This window comes from Tetrao urogallus, assembly GCF_951394365.1.
Source record: "Tetrao urogallus genome assembly, contig: SUPER_28_unloc_3, whole genome shotgun sequence".
In the NCBI taxonomy this organism is placed as follows: domain Eukaryota; kingdom Metazoa; phylum Chordata; class Aves; order Galliformes; family Phasianidae; genus Tetrao; species Tetrao urogallus.
Genome location: NW_027639056.1, coordinates 87,382 through 107,432, shown reverse-complemented (window position 1 = coordinate 107,432; position 20,051 = coordinate 87,382). Strand labels below are relative to the sequence as shown.

The following is a 20,051-nucleotide window of genomic DNA, read 5'->3' as shown; positions in this document are numbered from 1 at the left end:
AAGTGACCCCTCCCGCCGCGAACGGAAGGGGCGGGGACAATCGCCGGAAGCGCCGGCGTGAGAAGCGGGGCTGTATCGAGTGCCGGAAGTGACGAATAGCGGCGGCGTGCAGCGGAGGGAGGGGCGGGAGAGGGGGCGGGGTTCGGTACGCCCGAAGGGGGAGGGGCTAACAGAGCTGAAGGGCGGGGCCTATGGCTTAGGGGGCGGGGCCAGATGAGGGGCGGGGCCTGGGGCGTCCCGGTTTGGGGGTTCCGAAGGTCGGTGCCCCCGGTTCGGGCGGGACTCTCCCGAGGGTCCGTGTCTGAGCGGAGCGGAGCGGGTCCACGTTCTCCCCCGGATCCAGCCGGTACTGAGCCAGCACAGAGCAGGGGCAGCTGCGGGGAACACCGGGATCTGCCCGGTTCCCTCCCCCTACCCGGTTCCCGGTGCCCCCCTAGCTCCCCATCCGGGTGCTCCCGGTAGCGGCGGGGCGGGGGCGGGGCGGCTGCGGCCCCACTGACGGCGGCGCTGACGGCGGCGGAGCGGAGCGGCGCGGGGCGGCCCCGGCAGAGCGCACGGCACCGCCTCCCGCCCGGGGCCGCCCCGCCCGGGCCGCCGCCGCCGCCGCCGCCGCCGCCGGCTCCAGCACCGCGGAGAGCGCGGGCAGCACCGGGGACAGCGCCGGGGCAGCGGCACCGGGACCGGCACCGGCGGAGGCAGCGGGCCGCCCCCATGGCGCTGCTTCGCGTCCTCTGCCTCCTCGCCGCGCTCCGACGTAAGCACCGGCACCGGTGGGGGGGGTGGGGGGGGAAGGACCGAGGGGAAGGGGCTGCGGCGGGCCCGGGGCTGCTCCCGGTGGAAGGCGATGTCGGGGGGAGGGGCGGGGAAGGCCCGTTACCGCCCCGCAATACCCATTGAGGGGTGGGAGCGGGGGTCCGGCGTGACCGGGACGGTGGGGGTGCGGCTCTGGGACGCTCTCTGCCCCCCCTCGTCTTCCCCCCCCCGGAGCTGTGCGGACTCCCCCGGGGCACCGGGAACCCAACGGGAATCCACCCCACCCCCGGTTCATCGGAAGGAGCGGCACCGACGCGGGAACAGCCGCACCCCGACAGCCCCGCACGCTCACGGCATCAGAGCCGCACGCTCACAGCCGGTGCACGGCTGCACCGTCACATTGCACACCCGCATCGTCCCACAGCGGTCACACCTGCAGTGCTGGAGTTGCACAGCCCTGGGCACTCGCAGCATCGCAGTCGCCCCATCGCTCCCATTCACCATCATCCCAGCGCATGCACACTCACCCCGTCGCTCCTTTACACTCACATCCCGTTACACACTCACCCGTCCCATCACTCCATCACCCCGTTACACACCCACGTTCACCCCACTGCACCCCAGCACACTCACAGCCCGTTGGACGCTCATCCCATCGCTCCGTCACCCCGTTACACACTCACAATCACCCCATCACCCCCTCACACCCCATCACCCCATCACCCACTCACAATCACCCCATCACACTCACCCCCTACCTCCCATTACACACTCATCCCATCGCTCCGTCACCCCATTACACACCCACATTCACCCCATCACACCCTCACACCCCATCACCCCATCACCCCGTTACACACTCATGCCCACCCCATCACACTCACCCCCTACCTCCCATTACACGCTCATCCCATCGCTCCATCACCCCATTACACACCCACATTCACCCCATCACACCCTCACACCCCATCACCCCATCACCCCATTACACACTCACACCCACCCCATCACACTCACCCCCTACCTCCCCATTACACGCTCATCCCATCGCTCCATCACCCTATTACACACTCACAATCACCCCATCACACCCTCACACCCCATCACCCCATCACCCACTCACAATCACCCCATCACACTCACCCCCTACCTCCCCATTACACACTCATCCCATCACTCCACCCTGTTACACACTCACGCCCACCCCATCACACCCTCACACCCCATCACCCCATTACATTCTCACACCCCATTACACACCCACAATCACCCCATCACACTCACCCCCTACCTCCCCATTACACGCTCATCCCATCGCTCCATCACCCCATTACACACTCATGCCCACCCCATCACACCCTCACACCCCATCACCCCATCACCCCGTTACACACTCATGCCCACCCCATCACACTCACCCCCTACCTCCCCATTACACACTCATCCCATCCCTCCATCACCTCATTACACACTCACGCCCACCCCATCACACCCTCACACCCCATCACCCCATCACCCCGTTACACACCCACATTCACCCCACCATACCCTCACACCCCATCACCCCATTACATTCTCACACCCCATTACACACCCACCCCCCACAGCCCCCCCCCGCCCCCCCGCAGCCCCCCGGCTCAGCCCCCTCCCCGCAGGCAGTCTGTGCACGGACACGGAGGAGCGTTTGGTGGAATACCTCCTGGACCCCGCACGCTACAACAAACTCATCCGCCCGGCCACCAACGGCTCGCAGCTCGTCACCGTGCAGCTCATGGTGTCGCTGGCACAGCTCATCAGCGTGGTGAGTGAGTGCCGGGCCCCAGCATGGAGCGGGCACCCCAAAACCAACCCCAGCACCCCATCACCACCCCAGCATCCCATAACCCTCCCCCAGGATCCCATAAACACCCCAGGACCCCATAACACACCCCAGGACCCCATAACCACTCACTCCCGGGATCCCATATACTCCCCCCTCCAGGACCTCATAACCACCCCCAAGACCCCATAACCACCCCAGCACCCCATAACACACCCCAGGACCCCATAACCACTCCCGGGATCCCATACTTCCTTCCCAGGACCCCATAACCACCCCCAGGACCCGATAACTATCCCAGCACCCCATAGCCACCCCAGCACCCCATAACACACCCCAGGACCCCATAACCACCCCCAGGACCCCATAACACACCCCAGGACCCCATAACCACTCCCAGAATCCCATACTTCTCCCCCAGGACCCCATAACCACCCCCAGGACCTGATAACCACCCCAGCACCCCATAATCACTCCCAGGACTCGATAACCCCTCACTCCCAGCATCCCATATCCCCCCTCCCTCCCAGGATCCCATAACCACCCCCAGCACCCCATAACCACCCCCAGGACCTCATAACCACCCCAGCACCCCATAACACCCCCCAGGATCCCATAACCACCCCCAGCACCCCATAACCACCCCCCCAGCACCCCGTATTTGCCCCTTCTCTCTGCAGCATGAGCGGGAGCAGATCATGACCACCAACGTATGGCTGACCCAGGTGAGCCCCACACGAGGGACCCCGGTTCTTCCACCCCGGGGGCCGCCTGCACCTTGCTGTGGGACCCCCAAATCACCTGCTATGGGACCTCCATGCACTCCTGCCTTGTACCCCCCTGCCCTGCCCCCAGGACCACCACTCAGTTTGGTTCCCCTTTGCCCCACGGCCTGGAAATCCCTACCCTGGGACTCTGTTACCCCCTAATTGGGATCCTCACGTCCCTTTCCCCGTGACATCAACAGTCGTGGGTCTCATCGACCCCCTGATTTAGATCCCCTATAGCCCATGATTTGGGACACTGGTGCCCACTGCCCTGTGATCCCATTGCTCCGGGACCCCCATACCTCCTGGGCTGGGACCCCTTTGCCCCATGCCCCCCCTCTCCCTGCGGTGGGGCCGTGCTGAGCGCAGATGCTGGCAGGAATGGGAGGACTATCGCCTCACCTGGAAGCCGGAGGACTTTGACAACATGAAGAAGGTCCGCCTGCCCTCCAAGCACATCTGGCTGCCTGACGTGGTGCTCTACAACAAGTAGGTGCTTTTTGGGGTGTTCGGGGGGGGGGTGCAACACCCTGACCCCACTCAGACCCCAGGGCTGACAGCGCGTCCCATCACCCAGCGCCGACGGGATGTACGAGGTCTCCTTCTACTCCAACGCCGTCATCTCCTACGACGGCAGCATCTTCTGGCTGCCGCCGGCCATCTACAAGAGCGCCTGCAAGATCGAGGTGAAGCATTTCCCCTTCGACCAACAGAACTGCACCATGAAATTCCGCTCCTGGACCTACGACCGCACCGAAATCGACCTGGTGCTGAAGAGCGAGGTGGCCAGCCTGGATGATTTCACACCCAGCGGAGAGTGGGACATCGTGGCGCTGCCGGGACGGCGCAACGAGAACCCGGATGACTCCACCTACGTGGACATCACCTACGACTTCATCATCCGGCGCAAGCCGCTCTTCTACACCATCAACCTCATCATCCCCTGCATCCTCATCACCTCCCTGGCCATCCTCGTCTTCTACCTCCCCTCCGACTGCGGCGAGAAGATGACGCTCTGCATCTCCGTCCTGCTCGCCCTCACCGTCTTCCTGCTGCTCATCTCCAAGATCGTGCCGCCCACCTCGCTGGACGTGCCGTTGGTGGGCAAGTACCTCATGTTCACCATGGTGCTGGTGACCTTCTCCATCGTCACCAGCGTCTGCGTGCTTAACGTGCACCACCGCTCTCCCACCACTCACACCATGCCTCCCTGGGTGCGCACCCTTTTCCTCCGCAAGCTCCCGGCGCTGCTTTTCATGAAGCAGCCGCAGCAGAACTGCGCACGGCAACGCCTGCGCCAGCGTCGCCAAACCCAGGAGCGAGCCGCAGCCGCCACGCTTTTCCTCCGGGCCGGCGCTCGTACCTGCGCCTGTTACGCCAACCCTGGGGCTGCCAAAGCCGAGGGGCTCAATGGCTACCGGGAGCGGCAGGGGCAGGGGCCGGATCCCCCGGCACCGTGCGGCTGCGGGCTGGAGGAGGCGGTGGAGGGCGTGCGTTTCATTGCGGACCACATGCGCAGCGAGGACGACGACCAGAGTGTGAGTTGGGGGTGGGGTAAGGGGGGCATGGGAGGGCAGGGAGGAGGGTAGGGGTGCGGGCAGAGCCATAGGGGGCCGCTATGGGGTGTTGGTGGGGTCTGCGTAGAGCTGGAGGGTGCAGGCAGGGCTGCTGGGTGCAGGCGGGGCTGTGGGGTGCAGGAAGCATCATGGGGTGCAGGCAGGGCTGAGAGGGATGGGGTGCAGGCAGTGTTATGGGGTGCGGGGGGGCTATGGAAATGGGGTGCAGGCAGTGTTATGGGGTACAGGGGGGGCTATGGAAATGGGGTGCAGGTGGGGCTGTGGGATATGGGGTGCAGGCAGCGTTATGGGGTGCAGGGGGGATTATGGAGTGCAGGAAGCATTATGGGGTGCAGGCAGAGCTGTAGGGGATGGGGTGCAGGCGGGGCTGTGGGATATGGGGTGCAGGCAGTGTTATGGGGTACAGGGGGGGCTATGGAAATGGGGTGCAGGCAGTGTTATGGGGTGCAGGGGGGGCTGTGGGATATGGGGTGCAGGCAGGGCTGTGGGTATGGGGTGCAGGCAGTGTTATGGGGTGCAGGGGGGGCTATGGAAATGGGGTGCAGGAAGGGCCGTGGGATATGGGGTGCAGGCAGTGTTATGGGGTGCAGGGGGAGCTATAGGGCATGGGGTACAGGTAGGGCTATGGGTATGGGGTGCAGGCAGTGTTATGGGGTGCAGGAGGGGCTATGAGGCATGGGTAGCAGAAAACATTATGGGGTGCAGTAGGGGCTATGGGGCATGGGGTGCAGGCAGCGTTATGGGGTGCAGGGGGGATTATGGAGTGCAGGAAGCATTATGGGGTGCAGGCAGAGCTGTAGGGGATGGGGTGCAGGCGGGGCTGTGGGATGCACACCGCTGCGGGATGTGCAAAGGGCCGTGATGTGCATGGAGAGCTGTGGGAGGTGCGCAGGGCCGTGGGGCGCGTGCAGCGATGCAAGGTGCACAGGCAGGGCTGTGGGGTGCACACACACACCCACACCACGGGGTCCCTGCCCGGCCACGTCCCCAGGAGCCCCCAGTGCCCCATATCTGGCCCCTTCCCCCAGCACTGCACGGCTGCTCCCAGGAGGGCTGACCCACGCAGCCGCTGCCGCAGCACCGTGAGGCTGCAGATTTCAGGCAGTCTGGGATGGGGACACAACCCCAGAGCGGCTGAGCGGCGAGATGAGTTTTCTGGACTCAGCAGAGGAGCTGCCAGGGCAGGGATGAGCCCCGGGAGCCGCAATGCTGAGGGTGCAGATCTGGGGCACCGCAGAATAAAGGGCTGAGAGCTGAGCCGCGAGCTGACCAAAGCAATCCTGGCCCCACGCAGGTGAGTGAGGACTGGAAGTACGTGGCCATGGTCATCGACCGCCTCTTCTTATGGATCTTCGTTTTCGTCTGCGTCTTCGGCACCGTCGGGATGTTCCTGCAGCCCCTCTTCCAGAACTACACCACCAACTCCCTGCTGCAGCTTGGCCAGGGCACCCCCACCTCCAAATAGTGCTGGGGGAGCGGGGGGGGGACGGAATGATCACAGGGGACGGTGGGCTTTGTGCTCTCAGCCCACGGGGGGGGGCAGGGCCTGGGGCAGCCACTGCAAACCAATAAACACTGACACAGGAGTGGATGCTTTGTCGTAGTGTCATTGAGCGGGGCAGGCGAAGGAGCGCGTTTTTCATGTGCTTCTCTACAAACAGGGCTCAGCCACGGAGCACGGAGCAGATGGTGGGCAGTGGTGCGTGGCACGAGGGGATGGCACACGCCAGAAATGATTTAAAACCCATTTATCTAGATAGGGATCGATGATGCCACGATTCGTTTCGCACAGCAGGGGAAACTCTGGGTTGCTGTGGCTTGCTGTTCCTCAATCACCTCCTCTCAGGTGCTCCCAGCACCGAAATCCTGAGAGCTTCACCCTGACAGCAGCACCCTGCCTGGTCCGTGTGTCCCAACGCTGCTTCCCAGTTCTGGGTGCAGCCCAAATCCTGCTCTGTCCCCAGTTAACAGGGACCCACGAGTCCCAGGGGGAGCCCCCAGCATCCCAACAGAGCACCCCCAGCATCCGGCAGCAGGACAGGGAAGCAGCCAGGCTGCCCTTCTTTGCTTTTCTGCTGCTTCCCATCCCACACCCGGATGCTGGAGCTGTCACTGTCACCCTGTTCAGTGAGGAGGAAGGAGGCTGAGCGCTGCCCTGCAGCCCTGAGCCCTCCTGAGCATTTCTCACCTTCCACAAGAGCGCTTTTGCTTGACGTGTGGTTGAGCTCAGACGTAAGAGGAGCACACGGCCTCACCTGCAGCCTCCCAGCAGGAAAGCAACGTGACTTCCCCAACCCAGAGAGGAGCAGCCCTGTCCCAGAGACAAGGAGGAGGTGGGAGAAACTCTGGCCAGGGCTCAAATTCTGCTCCCAAAACCCCTGGTTAAGGCAAGAAGCTTCACCCACCATTACCACAGCTCAGCGCTTAGCAAACGACAACTCATCTCTGTTGTTTGTGAGCCCTCGGCTCCACATCCAGGGTTCCTTTCAGTCCTGAGCACTTCACACAGCCACGGAGCAGAGCCAGGTAACAATACCTAAAATTTATTAACACGGAATGCACTGCTGGCAGCTGTGCAGAGCTCAGTCTGTGTCCCAGCCCAGCCAAGCTGCCAGCCACCAAACAGCAGGGAGAACACGAGACATAAAACAGCCTGCCAGCTTTCTCCAAAGAGAGAACCTGCCCCGAAATCTGCCAGAGGGAGCTGCAGCACATGGTCCAAATGTCTCAGGGCTGCGGTCCCTTCTGGTTTCTTGTGCCTTCTTTTTTTTTAGAAAAAACAAAAAACAAACAGAGATGAGAACACGAAAGCAAACAAACTCAGGCTGCCCTAGCTTAAAATTAAAGAGACAACGATTCTCATGCGTGGTTTAAAAGAGGACTGGGAGGAACAGGAGCAGAGAGAGAAGGCAGCCAAGGCCTACAGAGGAAACTGCTGCAACTACTGGTTGCACCTCAAGAGGAAAGTGGGGAAAGATGGACCCATACACCCTGCACACGCTCACCCACACACCCAACCAGGGCAGCTGGTTATGCATCAGAGATGGAGAAGTTGTCCTCCTCCTGTGGTTTGCAGATCCAGCTGCCGTATCCCATCTCCTCCAGCGCACCGAAGAAGCACTGCTTGGCTTGCTGGTACTGCACGGCTGCTTCCTTTGCTTCTGAGTACACCGAGAGCTTCTGCAGCTCTTTGCAATCAGTCTTGGCACATAACTGGCGGAAAAGGGCAAAGGTTTTCCTCTTGGACACACGAGACACCTCCAGCTTCGGGCTGAGAAGGAAGAAAAAGGCAACGGTGAAAGACATGACACAGAGAGGCCGACAGGAGCACGGGACTCGGGACAACCCCGTGGCAGAGGCCCATGAGATCCCCCGGGGCTCTGCTGCAGAGCCTGGGCAAAATCTGTTCTGCTTCAAGAGCTCTGCATCGAGTCAGCTTGAAATCCCCCTCCCCACAGCAGATACTGCAATGCTTGCTGTAAGAATACGACTGACCCCATCTCCCCGGACAGAAAAGCAGCATCAGGAAAAGCTCTCCCTACCCGTCTACTTTCCCTTTTGTGCCATCCAACACTTCCACTTTGCTTTCATCAGCAAGGCACCAGTTCACTGAAGACTCCTTGGTCTTGCCCGTCTGCCTGGCGGAGTCGTACACGCTGACTCGTCCAACCTGCAGCCACAGAGAGAAGGGGGGGGTTCCCAACACCATGAGATGGGGGTAAGAGGGTGACCTGGGCACACAGCAGCCACCAGCCCTGCACTCAGCTACGGCCTTTGCTTTCCATCCCTGATGCTCAGTGCTCTGCGTGTTAAAACCTCAGCTACCCCACGCTGAAGGTCCTCCACTGGTGCTCCTTTCGGGAGGCGGTGCTGCTGGGTCTGATCTCACCTGAGAGAAGTGAAATCTGAGGAGTTTCCAACCCTTGCACTCAGCTCAGCCGAATTCCTGAGGTGAACAAGCCACTATTTGCTGCTAAAATGAAGGCTAGGTGAGTAACCTCGGCCTGCATTTCCCCAGGAAGCCACGGACACAGGGAGATGGGACACACTGCTCTACTGGCCACCAGCTGACACCCCTACAGGGACCTCAGTGAGAATGAAGGGCTGAGGTGGAAGAGAAGATGGAAACACAGAGAGGAGCACAGACCTTTGGGTGGTTGATACAATACGGAGCCTGGAGCCTCTTCTGCAGCACATCCCCATCCCTCACCATGCGGCAGCAGATTGCTCTTGTCAGGTGGCCCTGGCTGTACAGGTAACCTATGAAGGCACAAATGAAGGCATCAGAGAACACGTAGGTAACAGACGAGCCCTGAGAATGACAGCATTAAAAGCTGGCAGCCACAGGGATCAGCAGCAGCGAGTTCACTGCTGCACACCCCTAGGTGGAAGCTTATGGTTTGTACGTGCCCTTAGCGACGCAAGCTTTGTCTCACCCTCACAAGCACCTTCTAAAATCAAGAATCCTGGAGGAAAACCTCACACCACCCACTACCTACAATCCGCAAACTCCAAAACAGAGCAGCTCTGCCAAGATTGACGTTTCAGACTCTTACTCCTGCAGTCTCCACACTGGGAGGGGGTTTACTCGGCACTGCAGCTCACTGCAAGGAGGAGCAGCGCAGCGCAGCCATCCCAACCCAGAAAGGGACGATGAGACTCGTACCAAGAGTAACAGAGCTGAGGTACACCGGCTCGATGAAGTGTGACAGCAGTGCTCCTTGCAAGCCCAGCACGTTCCAACGTAAGATTTTGTCACTGCAGGACATGGTGCGCAACCTCTCCCCATGCTGGATCCCATCCCACGTCGGCACAATGTCACTCGACTCCACAGGAATGGTGCCTTCCCCTGTGTGAGCAAGGAAAGCTCCCCTGTCAGGACTCAGACACTCATTCCCTTTGTTTCTTGCCTGCTTCAAATCCCACCACGGCACCACAGAGAGCGAGGGAAGGAAGCCTGGAGCTCCAGGATGGCTCAGAACGGAGGACTGCAGCTACCCAGCACACAGGGAGCAAACCGCACTCACCATTCTCCACCTTGGTCCGCAGCTTGCCTTGTTTGGGGTTCTCAAAGAGGGGTTGATGCTCTGCCCGCCCCTCCACGCTCGCCTGATCGCTGCAGGACTTATCAAAGAGCGCTCCATCTCCACAAGGTGCTGTGCTAGAAGTGAAATGCTCCTCAGGTTACAGCCGGGTCACGGAGAGCTGCCAGGGCTGGAGGTGCTGCACTGCTCACCCCCTGCGTCAGCCCACACCAACCTGATGTAGAGGTGGAAGGTGATGTTGCTTTTTATTTTGAGTCTCCTCCCTCCTGCTGGCTCAAAAATGCTCTCTTTTGGAGAAGGTTTACAGGGGTCGTATTTCATCAGCTCACTATAGAGAAACCTGAAAACAGGAACAACGCATCAGAAGGGGCTTTGCTCCTCAAGACAAAATGCACATCGATCCACACACTGCCCAGGCCCTGGACAAGCACGGTCCCACGCTCTGCCTCCATCAAACCAAGGACAGAAGCCAATGAATGGCACGAGACACCATAGAGAGGCATGGAACAGAGCAGATTTCCAACCAGGCAGATGACAGGCAATAACAAATACGCGTTGTGTTGGGTAAGCAGATAGAAGCACTGGCAGAGGAGAGAAAGGAGGCTGGCTGGCTCAGCTCTGCTGTTTGTATGCATCTGATCTGAGCGTGAAGAAGACTTCAAGGTTGTTAACCTAGCACCTTTAGTCAGCACGCAGAGTAAAGAGCCCCAGAGGCAGCTGAACACGAGCAGCATTATCAGCACGACCCCACGATCTGTTTACATTGACTGGGTCTTTCATGGCTGCTGCTGGCCGGGAGCAGAGGAAAACCCTGAGGTCTCCAACACACCGTCAAGGACTGAAGAACAACTGCAGCTTCACAGAGACCCCTCAAGAAGAGCGTGTGCAGGAGAGGGGAAGCTCACTGCTGTCATCTCTGACAGGCTCTGCTGTGCCAGAGCAGCCCAGCAGCTACAGCTGTCAAGATTAATAGCTCAGACAGACGGTAAGCAAGAGTGCAGCCCTCTGATTTCACAGCCTGCTGAGGGCCGACCCTCAACACCTTCCAGAGCTGAGGATGGCACAGAGGGCACACGACAGCTTTACAAAAGCAGCTTGCTTTGCTGCTGCTCATAACTGGGAGGGCAGGCAATTATCGAGGCTCACCCAATCGCGTCTCACTTCAGCTCTCGAGAAGCTCTGAATGCTTTTACAGATAAGAGAACAATCGGGCAGTTTGGTTTGGGAAAAAGCTCTCCCAGCTGATGCAAAGGGATTTGTCACTTATCAGCAAACGCCTTCTGCACCCACAAGTGCCACCAAAGGATCCGGGCTGCAAAATCCCCCGCGCTGCCTGGGAGCGCTGTGCTCAGACCAGAGCCGTGCTTTGCGTGCTCTGCACCACGCTTTCTTTTCAGCGCAGCAGAAGAGGCCCTCGGGCTCTTGGCAAGTCTCCAGTTTGGTCCTAATTTGGGTACAGTTCAGGCGTGGTCCTTTCTTATCACAAACAACATCCCTCTTTTTAACAGCACATGGGTAAACTGGTGTTAAAGCAGTGCAGGAACCGCCGCGGCTACAGCCCTTGGCAGGCACAGCCCTGGGCTTCCTCCCTTCTCACCTCACAAAGCCTCTGCGAGAAATGATTTCTGCATGGCAGTCGTTCACTGTCTCCCCCTTCAAGCTCAGCTCTTCTCCTTTCACACACCGATTACCTGAGGGGAAAAATAAGGGAGAAACGGAAGGCTCGTCTCGCTCAAAGCCACGACAAGAGCCTCGCAGAAAGATTTCATCGCCCCAAGTTTTACTTCCCTGGGCTCCTGAGCAGCACCTACCTCCCAGGTTATCACCTTGACCCAGGGAGGAAAAGAAGGGACAGAGAGCCCACACTGCTCCACGGACAGCAGAGACTCTGACTGCCACACTTTTAGGGCAGCGTCCCTCCAAGCCTCAGTGCTTTTCAGCTGTGACTAAGAGGGGAACCTGCGCTATGTGAAGGAGCCCACGCTCCGATGCACACAGCAGCAGACAGCAACGCAAGCAAGGATTAAGAGCAATACAGCTGAAGGTGTGATCACTTTGTTCTTTCTCTCCACCTAAATCACTTGTGACACCATGTGAGCCCTGGGAGAGTTGCTTGCCCTTCCGAAGCCTCCAGCAGCAGCCGTTCCCTGCTTGGAGCTGATGGGGAACCCAGTGGGGGACTCAGAGCACAGCTCGTGCTGGAAGCAGCCCGTACCTGTCCCGATGCTGACCACCACTCCCAAGTCCTGGTCTCCCTTCCGCATGATGATGGCAGCCAGGATCTTCCTCCCAAGCAGGCTGTGCTGGATGCAAGCAGTCAGAGCGTTGAAGCGCTGGTGGCTCAGCATGGCCATCTGGTCATGGAGGGTGCTGCCCCTCACGGGGAGCTGCAGGGCAGGGAAGAAAAGAGCTCAGGCAGCAGCTAACCCAAAAACACAGCTAAGTAAGCAGAAGGCAAGAACGCACAGAACACGGACTGCAGGCAGAGCCATTCGGGGTTGAACACACGGAGGGCTGGGTGAGGATCTTTGGGGTATTTCTGGGAAAGCCTCTCCAGCGCTCCGAGCTCTGCTCCAAGCACATCATCAGCTGCAGCTAAAGGGCACATACAAGCTGCCTGCCTGGCAGAGAGCTAAACGAGCTGAGGGACGGCCTCCTGAGACTGCCAGGGGGAACCCCAGTGCAAAGCAACAAAACCCAGCCTCGTCTGTTTTCCCAGAGACTCAGCCAAGGAACTCTGCGGCTGGCTTTGCAGGAATTCCTCCTCTGGCTGCTTGTTAGGAGACTGCACCTGCAACTGCCTCCTCTATCACCACCCCCCACCACATCCTCCCTGATGGATTTGCTATTTAGAGCCACAGCTGCCCAATTGGGAATGCAGCTTTGGAGAGATCACCAAACTCAAAGTGAGATTTCAGGTTTGGGATTTCCATCCTGACTCAGCGAGAGCTCCACTTGTGTCTGATGCTCTTTCCGAGCTGATGTAATTTTCAGTCTAGTATGAAGGCATTCGGAATGGATTCTTTCTTTTTTTTTTTTTAGATCAGAATAAAAATGAAAGCATTCCTGTACCACCACAGGAACACACTTCAGCAGCTCATGGAAGTATCAGAGTATAACGAAGCCCTGAAGCAGACACCAGAAGGAGCGAAGAGCGTGGCTGCGCCCTGGGGAAATATGCAGCCCATTTTAGCAGAGCCTCAGCTCATCTACACCTTCAGAGAACAACCATCTGGGGCATTTTTCTGCCGGACTGAGTAGCAACAGAGACAGAGGGCAACAAAAGCAGACCCAACGTTACCTCTGTGATGCTCATCCCTCCCAGGCGCTCTGCTTTCTCTGTTTCGCCGATCAGAACGCGGAGCGCTGCGTCAGCTGCCTCCTGCTTGCCCTGCTTCTTACTGTGTGCAGTTACAGCTGGGAACCAGCGGCCTCCAACCTTCGCCTGATAGACAAACCTGTAAAGACAGCAGAGCATTCGAGAGCTGAAGAAACCCTTCGGTTTCAGCCTGGTTTTGAATCTCTCAGCGCAGAGAAGAGCAGAGTGCAGGCGGTGGATCCTCAGCAGGTTTGGCAGAGGCAGCAGCACAGCCTGTTGTCAGCTCAAAGCACGCGACGGATTTTACATTCTCTACTCCAGGACAACAGCAACAAGGCAAGATTTCCACCCGGAGAGACGCAGCCACTTACTTTGGGTCATGGGGAGGTCCTGTCTGGTCAATGAGCTTGAACTCTGCAGCAAAGCCATTGGAGCGGGCGTATTCCAGCAGGCCGCTGACCGGATTGACGTTGAGGTATTTGATGAGCTCCCCAACACCCCTTGTTTTCACTGCTTTGGGTTCATCAGGAACGATGATCTGCAGAGCACAGCTGTGTTCACCCTGGGGCTTTGCAACGGGCTGGAAGACAGTTGGACAGGACAGGGCTGTTAAGCACCAACGGCACTGCAGGCTTCTGCAAAGCCCTACCAGAGTCACAACGTGACCTCGTGGGGTGAAATGCAAGACATAAAGGGGGAATGCAACACAACAAAACAGCTGGGTGTCACAAAGAAGCTCTCTGTACCTGTTCAGGTGGGACACGTGGCGCCGACTCTCCAGAAAGAATCTTCACAGCAACCTCTGCTGCCATTTGCTTTGCTCCCTTCTTGCTGTTTCCTACCACAGCAGGGAAAATTTGGTCACCCATTTTCACACAGTAGCTGAACCTGACAGGACATCATAGCATACGAAGAGCGTTAAGCACACACATCTCAGTCTGTTTATTATCTCTTTCTCCCTGTTCAACTTTAAATCCTTCTGCATTATCTCCAGTTTGAATCTACCACCACGGCCTCAAGCTGGAAATCCCAGAGCAGTGCTACCAGGTAGGGCACAGGACTAGAAGCCGTTCTTGGTACAGCAGAGCATCCCTGCTCTGAGAAAAGGCATTCTTTTAGTTTCCTTCAGGAGACAGACGCTGTGGAGGAGCCATGCCCAGACTCCTCAGTAACAGGTCAGGTCAGGAGGAGCACAGGAGCGCTCTGAACAGCAAGGTGTTAAGGGAAGGAAGGGCCTCCATCCTCCCCAGAGCTGACAGCAGCACGCCGTACCTGGGATCGTGAGATGGGCCATCCTGAGACAGCAGCAGGAATTCAATCATGTTCCCAGACTTCTGCCCATACTCCATTAGCACGCTGATGGGGTGCTTCCCAGGGAGCAGGTTCAGCTGAGCCGGAGCAAGCGACAGCTCTGGCTCTGAATGCGAAGGCTGCAACGAGAAGATTGAGGAGATGGGTTTCACGACGAGCACCGTTTGACCAAACTCAAAAAGAAGATGACAAGATTCACCTGTTCCAGCTCAGAGCTGTCAGACACAAATGGTATTTCACTGTTAAGTCCGTCGGTATATCCATTCTCTGCTTCCTGCATCAGGATCTTCATGGCATTAGCTGCTGCCTCCTGTTTAGCAAGTTTTTTGCTCCCTGCTTCTGCTGGTGGGAATGGGCGCCCATTAATCAATGCCTGGAACTTAAACCTTTGAAAGAAAACCAAGAGACAAAAATCAGCAGGGTAAATCAAGAGGCAAAGCCGTGGTGCTCTCACTGCAAGTGTTTGCTCTTGGAAGTCGATGAGAGCGAGCAGGCAGCTCCAGGCTGAGAGCAAACCTTTGCTGCCATGAGCAGAAAGGAGAGCTCTGTGTCTGTGTCTCACTTCACAGCATCCTCCAGAGCTGCTTAGGAGAGATGCAGCAGCTCTAGATTTCATTCTGCAAGAAAGGGACGAGCTGCCTTGTTCTGCAAGCCACAGAGACAGCTGGAAAGATGCAACAACCCCTTGCAAAGAGCAGCTCGGTCGCATCCGATCGGATGCCCCATCCCTGCAGGCATTCAAGGCCAGGCTGGAGGTGGCTCTGGGCAGCCTGGTGTGCTGGTTGGTGACCCTGCAACGTTGAAACGAGATGAGCACTGTGGGGTTTTTTTTTAACCCAGGCCATTCTATGACTCTATGATCTCCTGTGCAGGGAAGCAGGAAGTCTGAGAGCAGCCCACGCTGCTCTGCCTGCACCTCATCTGGGCTCTTCTGTCCCTCTGGCACTGTCCTTGAATCCCAGCAGTGCTGTGAGCCACCCAATGCATCCACAGCAGCTCAGGAGGGTCTGCCTCACAGACACCTCTCATGTTTGGTTGTTTTTCCAGCTACGCAGCTCCTCTCCTGCTCTCCAGCCCTGTGCACAGGAAACTCACTTCCAGAAAAAAAAGGGGTCACAAGGGATCCGGAGATGGGCTGAATCATAGAATCATAAAATCACCAAGGTTGGAAAAGACCTCAAAGCTCATCCAGTCCAACCGTTCCCCCATTCCCAACAGCTCCCACTGAACCACGTCCCTCAACACCACATCCAGCCTTTCCTTGAACACCCCCAGGCTTGGTGCCTCCCCCACCTCCCTGGGCATCCATTGCAGTGCCTGCCCACCCTTTCTGACAAGCAATACTTCCTCATGTCCAGCCTGAATCTCCCCTGCCGCAGCTTGAAGCCGTTCCCTCTGCTCCTATCCCTGATGACACGAGAGCAGAGGCCGACCCCCAGCTCACTGCAGCCTCCCTTCATGCAGTCATAGAGAGCCATGAGGTCCCCCCTGAGCTCCTCTTCTCCATGCTGAACATTCCCAGCTCCTTCAGCCTCTCCTCATCAGCCCTGTGCTCCAGACCCCTCGCAGCTTTGTTGCCCTCCTTTGAACACGTTCCAGGGCCTCAATATCCTTCTTGCAGTGAGGGGCCCAAAACTGGACACAGCACTCGAGGTGCGGCCTCACCAGTGCTGAATACAGGGGAGATGGATCCATTCCATCTCCCCTTACAAAAAAGACCTGGGACTCTGCCTTCAGAAATTAGGCCAATTTTCCTGTCTAGCGACTCTATTGACGTGTTCCAGTGTGGCACATACACACTTTTCACCATCTCGCTCAGGAACAGCCACAGTTCAGCAGTCGAGGTGGGACCCCAGAGACTGACTCCACACAGCACAGCATCGTGCTGCACTCTGACCTTCCACACCACAGAGACACCACGGGTGGGTTCACCTCATTTAACCCAAACTCGCTGCTCTCAGCTGCTTTGTTTGGGGCTTCCTTCGTGCCTGCATCTGGATAAGTCAGAGGTACCCCAGAAATGCCAGTTTTACTCTCTCAATATAACCAAAATTGAAAGCCAAAGGACCAAATCAGACAGGGCATTTAGCAGAACAGATGAATTCTACCTCTGTGCGGGGTTACCAGAGCAAAGCTGGGGTTAAAACGTAGCCTAGCTGATTCGTGCTTAAATACAGAAATGAATCAGCCCAAACCACAGCAAACATCAACAAGAAGCCTTTTGGGACAACACCAGAGCGAAGCTGCTTGAAGTTAGCTGAAACAAAAAGAGCTCAGGGATGTCAGGAAGCATTCTTACCGTGGCTCGTGAGAGGGCCCACTCTGCTCCAGCATGGTGAACTCACAGTGCTGGTAGGTAAACTGGGAGTACTCGGTGAGGCCACTCACTGGGTTCTTCTCCTGGCACGCCAGCAGCTTCTCCACGGGCGTGCATGGGAAGACAGTGTTAAACTGAGCAGCGTAGCTGGGGGAAGACTGGGAGTGCATGATGGATTCTGACCCGTCTGACTGCTTGGTGATAGTGTTCAGATAATCTGGGATATCATCCGAAGCCCACCTGCCGTTTTCAGAGCTATCGTAGCTGCTGAAGCCAGAAAATAAGGGCTTGGAGTCCTCAGGCGTGGCTGCTTCCCTGCCAGCAGCATCGCTCCGAACGCTTTGCTCTGACGGCTGCTGCCCATCTCCCACGCTTTGCTCCGCTGCTGTCGTTGCTGGTGAAGCTGCAGCCACCTCCTGCAGAGCTGGAGGCACAGGAGGAGGCTGCACAGCCGGCTCTGGTGCAGGATCTGCTGGTGCTGCAGTGGCCTTCAGCCTCATCTCCATCCGCTCACGCTTCCTGCTCGTCAGGGACCATCGCGGAGGGCTGGAGTTCTGTTTGCGGACATCTCCCAGCTTCTCCAAAGCACTGAGAAAGGAATTCACATCCTTTGCTCTGGAAAATCCAATATTTTTGGCAAGGTTGATGGCCGTCGTGTCCGCCACGCTGAACAAGAAGTTGCAGATTTTGTCCTTGGTCTCAGCCATGGTGGGATTGGGGTCTCTCACACAAGCTGCACTCCTCTCCTCTCTGCTCTCAGGAGCTGGGTCTGTGCTCCCCACCCCGTGCTCAGGAGGGTTTCCTTCTCCCTCCGTGTTTGGGTTGGCAATCCTCCACAGCGGCGGTGTCCCAACAATTCTGTGCACTTTGCCTTCCCTGAGGAGCTGATACAAAACACGATTGACCTCCTTCTTTTGAGTTTTAAGCTTACGTACAAGATCGTGGACCGTACGAGTCTCTCCCTCCCGGAGCTGCCCCAAAATACTCAGAATTTCTTGTTCCAAGCTCTGCCCAGCAAGAGACAGTCTCTGTAAATTCAGCCTGATGGCAGACGAATCTCTTTGCAAGTCCTCCTGAGGGTGATAATGAGGAAAGGGACGATGTGGGGGTGTTCCTACCTGCTGCTTGCTGGAGAACCTATGCCATCCTGCTTTGCCACGGCCGCCCTGCTCTCTCCCTGCAGGAGCAGCAGCCTGCCATCCTCCAGCACGCAGCTTGCTGTATGACTGCGGTCTCTGAATTAAGCAGACATCACCGTCCTGCTCTGCTAGGTGCCAAGAGGATTCCCAATTCGTTTTCTGTGAGGTCTGGGGGCAGTTAAAGAAAGCTGGGCGAGTTTTGGAGCAGTTATGCTTTGCTCGGGTGAGGTGTGAGCCTTTGCCTCGAGCAGTGCCTCTGCTCATAGCGCACTGCTTGAGCACACGTTTGTGTCCAGGCTGCCTGCACACCAGGAGCAGCGATTCTCTCCAGCTCTCAGTGGATACCTGCTGGGAAGACACACAAAAAAAGAACCCGACAAGGATTAAAAACCCAATCGCACAATTATATGCTTCCAGAGGTGCAGTCTGAACAGCCTCCATGCTACTGAGACGTGTCCTGCCAAGCCTTCCTGCTTTCCACTGACATTAAATTATTCATGTGAGCACAACTGGCAAATTACACCTGCCCAGGTCAGAACCCAGCAGCCAGGAACCCTGGGTGAGGTTAACAAGAAGACAGCTTTAAAAGAAAGCGATACACTGCTCTCATTGGGCTGAACATCAACCCAGCTGCACAGGCTGTCTGAATTTTGGTGATACCTTCTGGCACCACTGGGTGATTCCAAGTCACGAGCAAGTTTCACTTCTGTGTCCACAGGGAGGCAAGAATCTCAAGTCTGCTTTTTGCAGCTCGAGAGGCAGAGGGAGGAGGTGAGGCAGCTAAACGTGGCACAGAACAGAGCTGCAAGAGCCTCACGGTGGATTTAAGATTTGCAGCTGAAGACCGAAACTCCAAATTCCCCCTTAGTTTGTGGACTGCACACGACCTACAGAGGTAAAGCATCACACTGCAGAAGTAAAGCGATATCTTACAGAGAAATCGGATAGGTGAGCACTTTGTAATGCCATGAAGGTGCTTTGGGATGGCAGCCCGAGTTTCACTCGCACCCTGAGGGCTGTGCCAACCCCTGGGCTGCAGCTCTGAGCTTTTAAAGTGCTGCTTAAAGAGAAGCAGTCACGCATAGGGCATATCATAGCCCTCCTACACTCAGCAATGCATAATTTCTGTTGGGCTCCTTCCCTGGGACCCCCACATCACCCAGCATTGGAAAACTCTTTGCAAAGAAAGCCCTCCGACTTCCCAAAGTGCTGCAGCACTGAAGGGTGATGTGACAGAGAGAAAAGGAGGAGGAATGCCCCATCCCTGGAGGCATTCATGGCCAGGCTGGATGTGGCTCTGGGCAGCTTGGTCTGGTGGTTGGAGACCCTGCACACAGCAGGGGGTTGGAACTGATGGTCACTGTGGTCCTTTTCAACCCAGGCCATTCTAGGATTGGATGGATGGATGGATGGATGGATGGATGGATGGATGGGTCCTTCTTTTCTTGGCTGCTCCTTTTCTTGGAGGAGAAAAGGCTCTGGATAGACCTCATTACAGCCTTCCACTACTCCCATCCCTGGAGGCATTCATGGCCAGGCTGGATGTGGCTCTGGGCAGCTTGGTCTGGTGTTTGGAGACCCTGCACACAGCAGGAGGTTGGAATGGATGCTCATTGTGGTCCTCTGCAACCCAGGCCGTTCTATGAGTCCGTGATTCTATGGCTTCTTATGGCACCCTTTGGATCCTCCGAGCAGCCTGGTCTGGTGGTTTGTGACCCTGCACATAGCAGGGGGTTGAAACGAGATGAGCATTGTGGTCCTTTTTAACCCAGGCCATTCTAGGATTCTATGATGATTCTATGATTATGGTACCCTATGGATCCCTATGGCACCCTATGGATCCCTGTGGCACCCTACGGGTTCTCTGGGCAGCCTGGGCTGGTGTTGGTGACCCTGCCCACAGCAGAGGGTTGGAGCTGATGATCATTGTGCTCCTTTGCAACCCAGGCCGTTCTACGATCGGTTCTATGAAAGAAGGGAGGCTGCACACGGAGTGCTCGGTTC

At 57.3% G+C, this 20,051-nt stretch overlaps 2 protein-coding genes across 2 annotated transcripts; one reads left to right on the top strand and one right to left on the bottom strand.

Annotated features, from left to right (window-relative positions):
- Window positions 1-711: 711 nt before the first annotated feature.
- On the top strand, window positions 712-6,381 carry CHRNB2 (cholinergic receptor nicotinic beta 2 subunit; the record flags this gene model as incomplete). Its single annotated transcript, XM_079551017.1, has 6 exons — window positions 712-754; window positions 2,409-2,554; window positions 3,253-3,297; window positions 3,719-3,828; window positions 3,917-4,877; window positions 6,211-6,381. The coding sequence occupies 6 exons, from the start codon at window positions 712-714 to the stop codon at window positions 6,379-6,381; spliced, it is 1,476 nt and encodes a 491-aa protein (XP_079407143.1).
- A 1,565-nt stretch (window positions 6,382-7,946) lies between these two features.
- On the bottom strand, window positions 7,947-18,311 carry ADAR (adenosine deaminase RNA specific; the record flags this gene model as incomplete). Its single annotated transcript, XM_079550994.1, has 14 exons — window positions 7,947-8,187; window positions 8,459-8,586; window positions 9,064-9,176; window positions 9,583-9,765; window positions 9,944-10,077; window positions 10,176-10,301; window positions 11,559-11,652; window positions 12,177-12,348; window positions 13,263-13,419; window positions 13,652-13,860; window positions 14,027-14,168; window positions 14,553-14,710; window positions 14,791-14,977; window positions 16,891-18,311. 14 exons carry the CDS (start codon window positions 18,309-18,311, stop codon window positions 7,947-7,949), a joined length of 3,465 nt encoding a protein of 1,154 aa, XP_079407120.1.
- Between the last annotated feature and the right edge of the window lie 1,740 nt (window positions 18,312-20,051).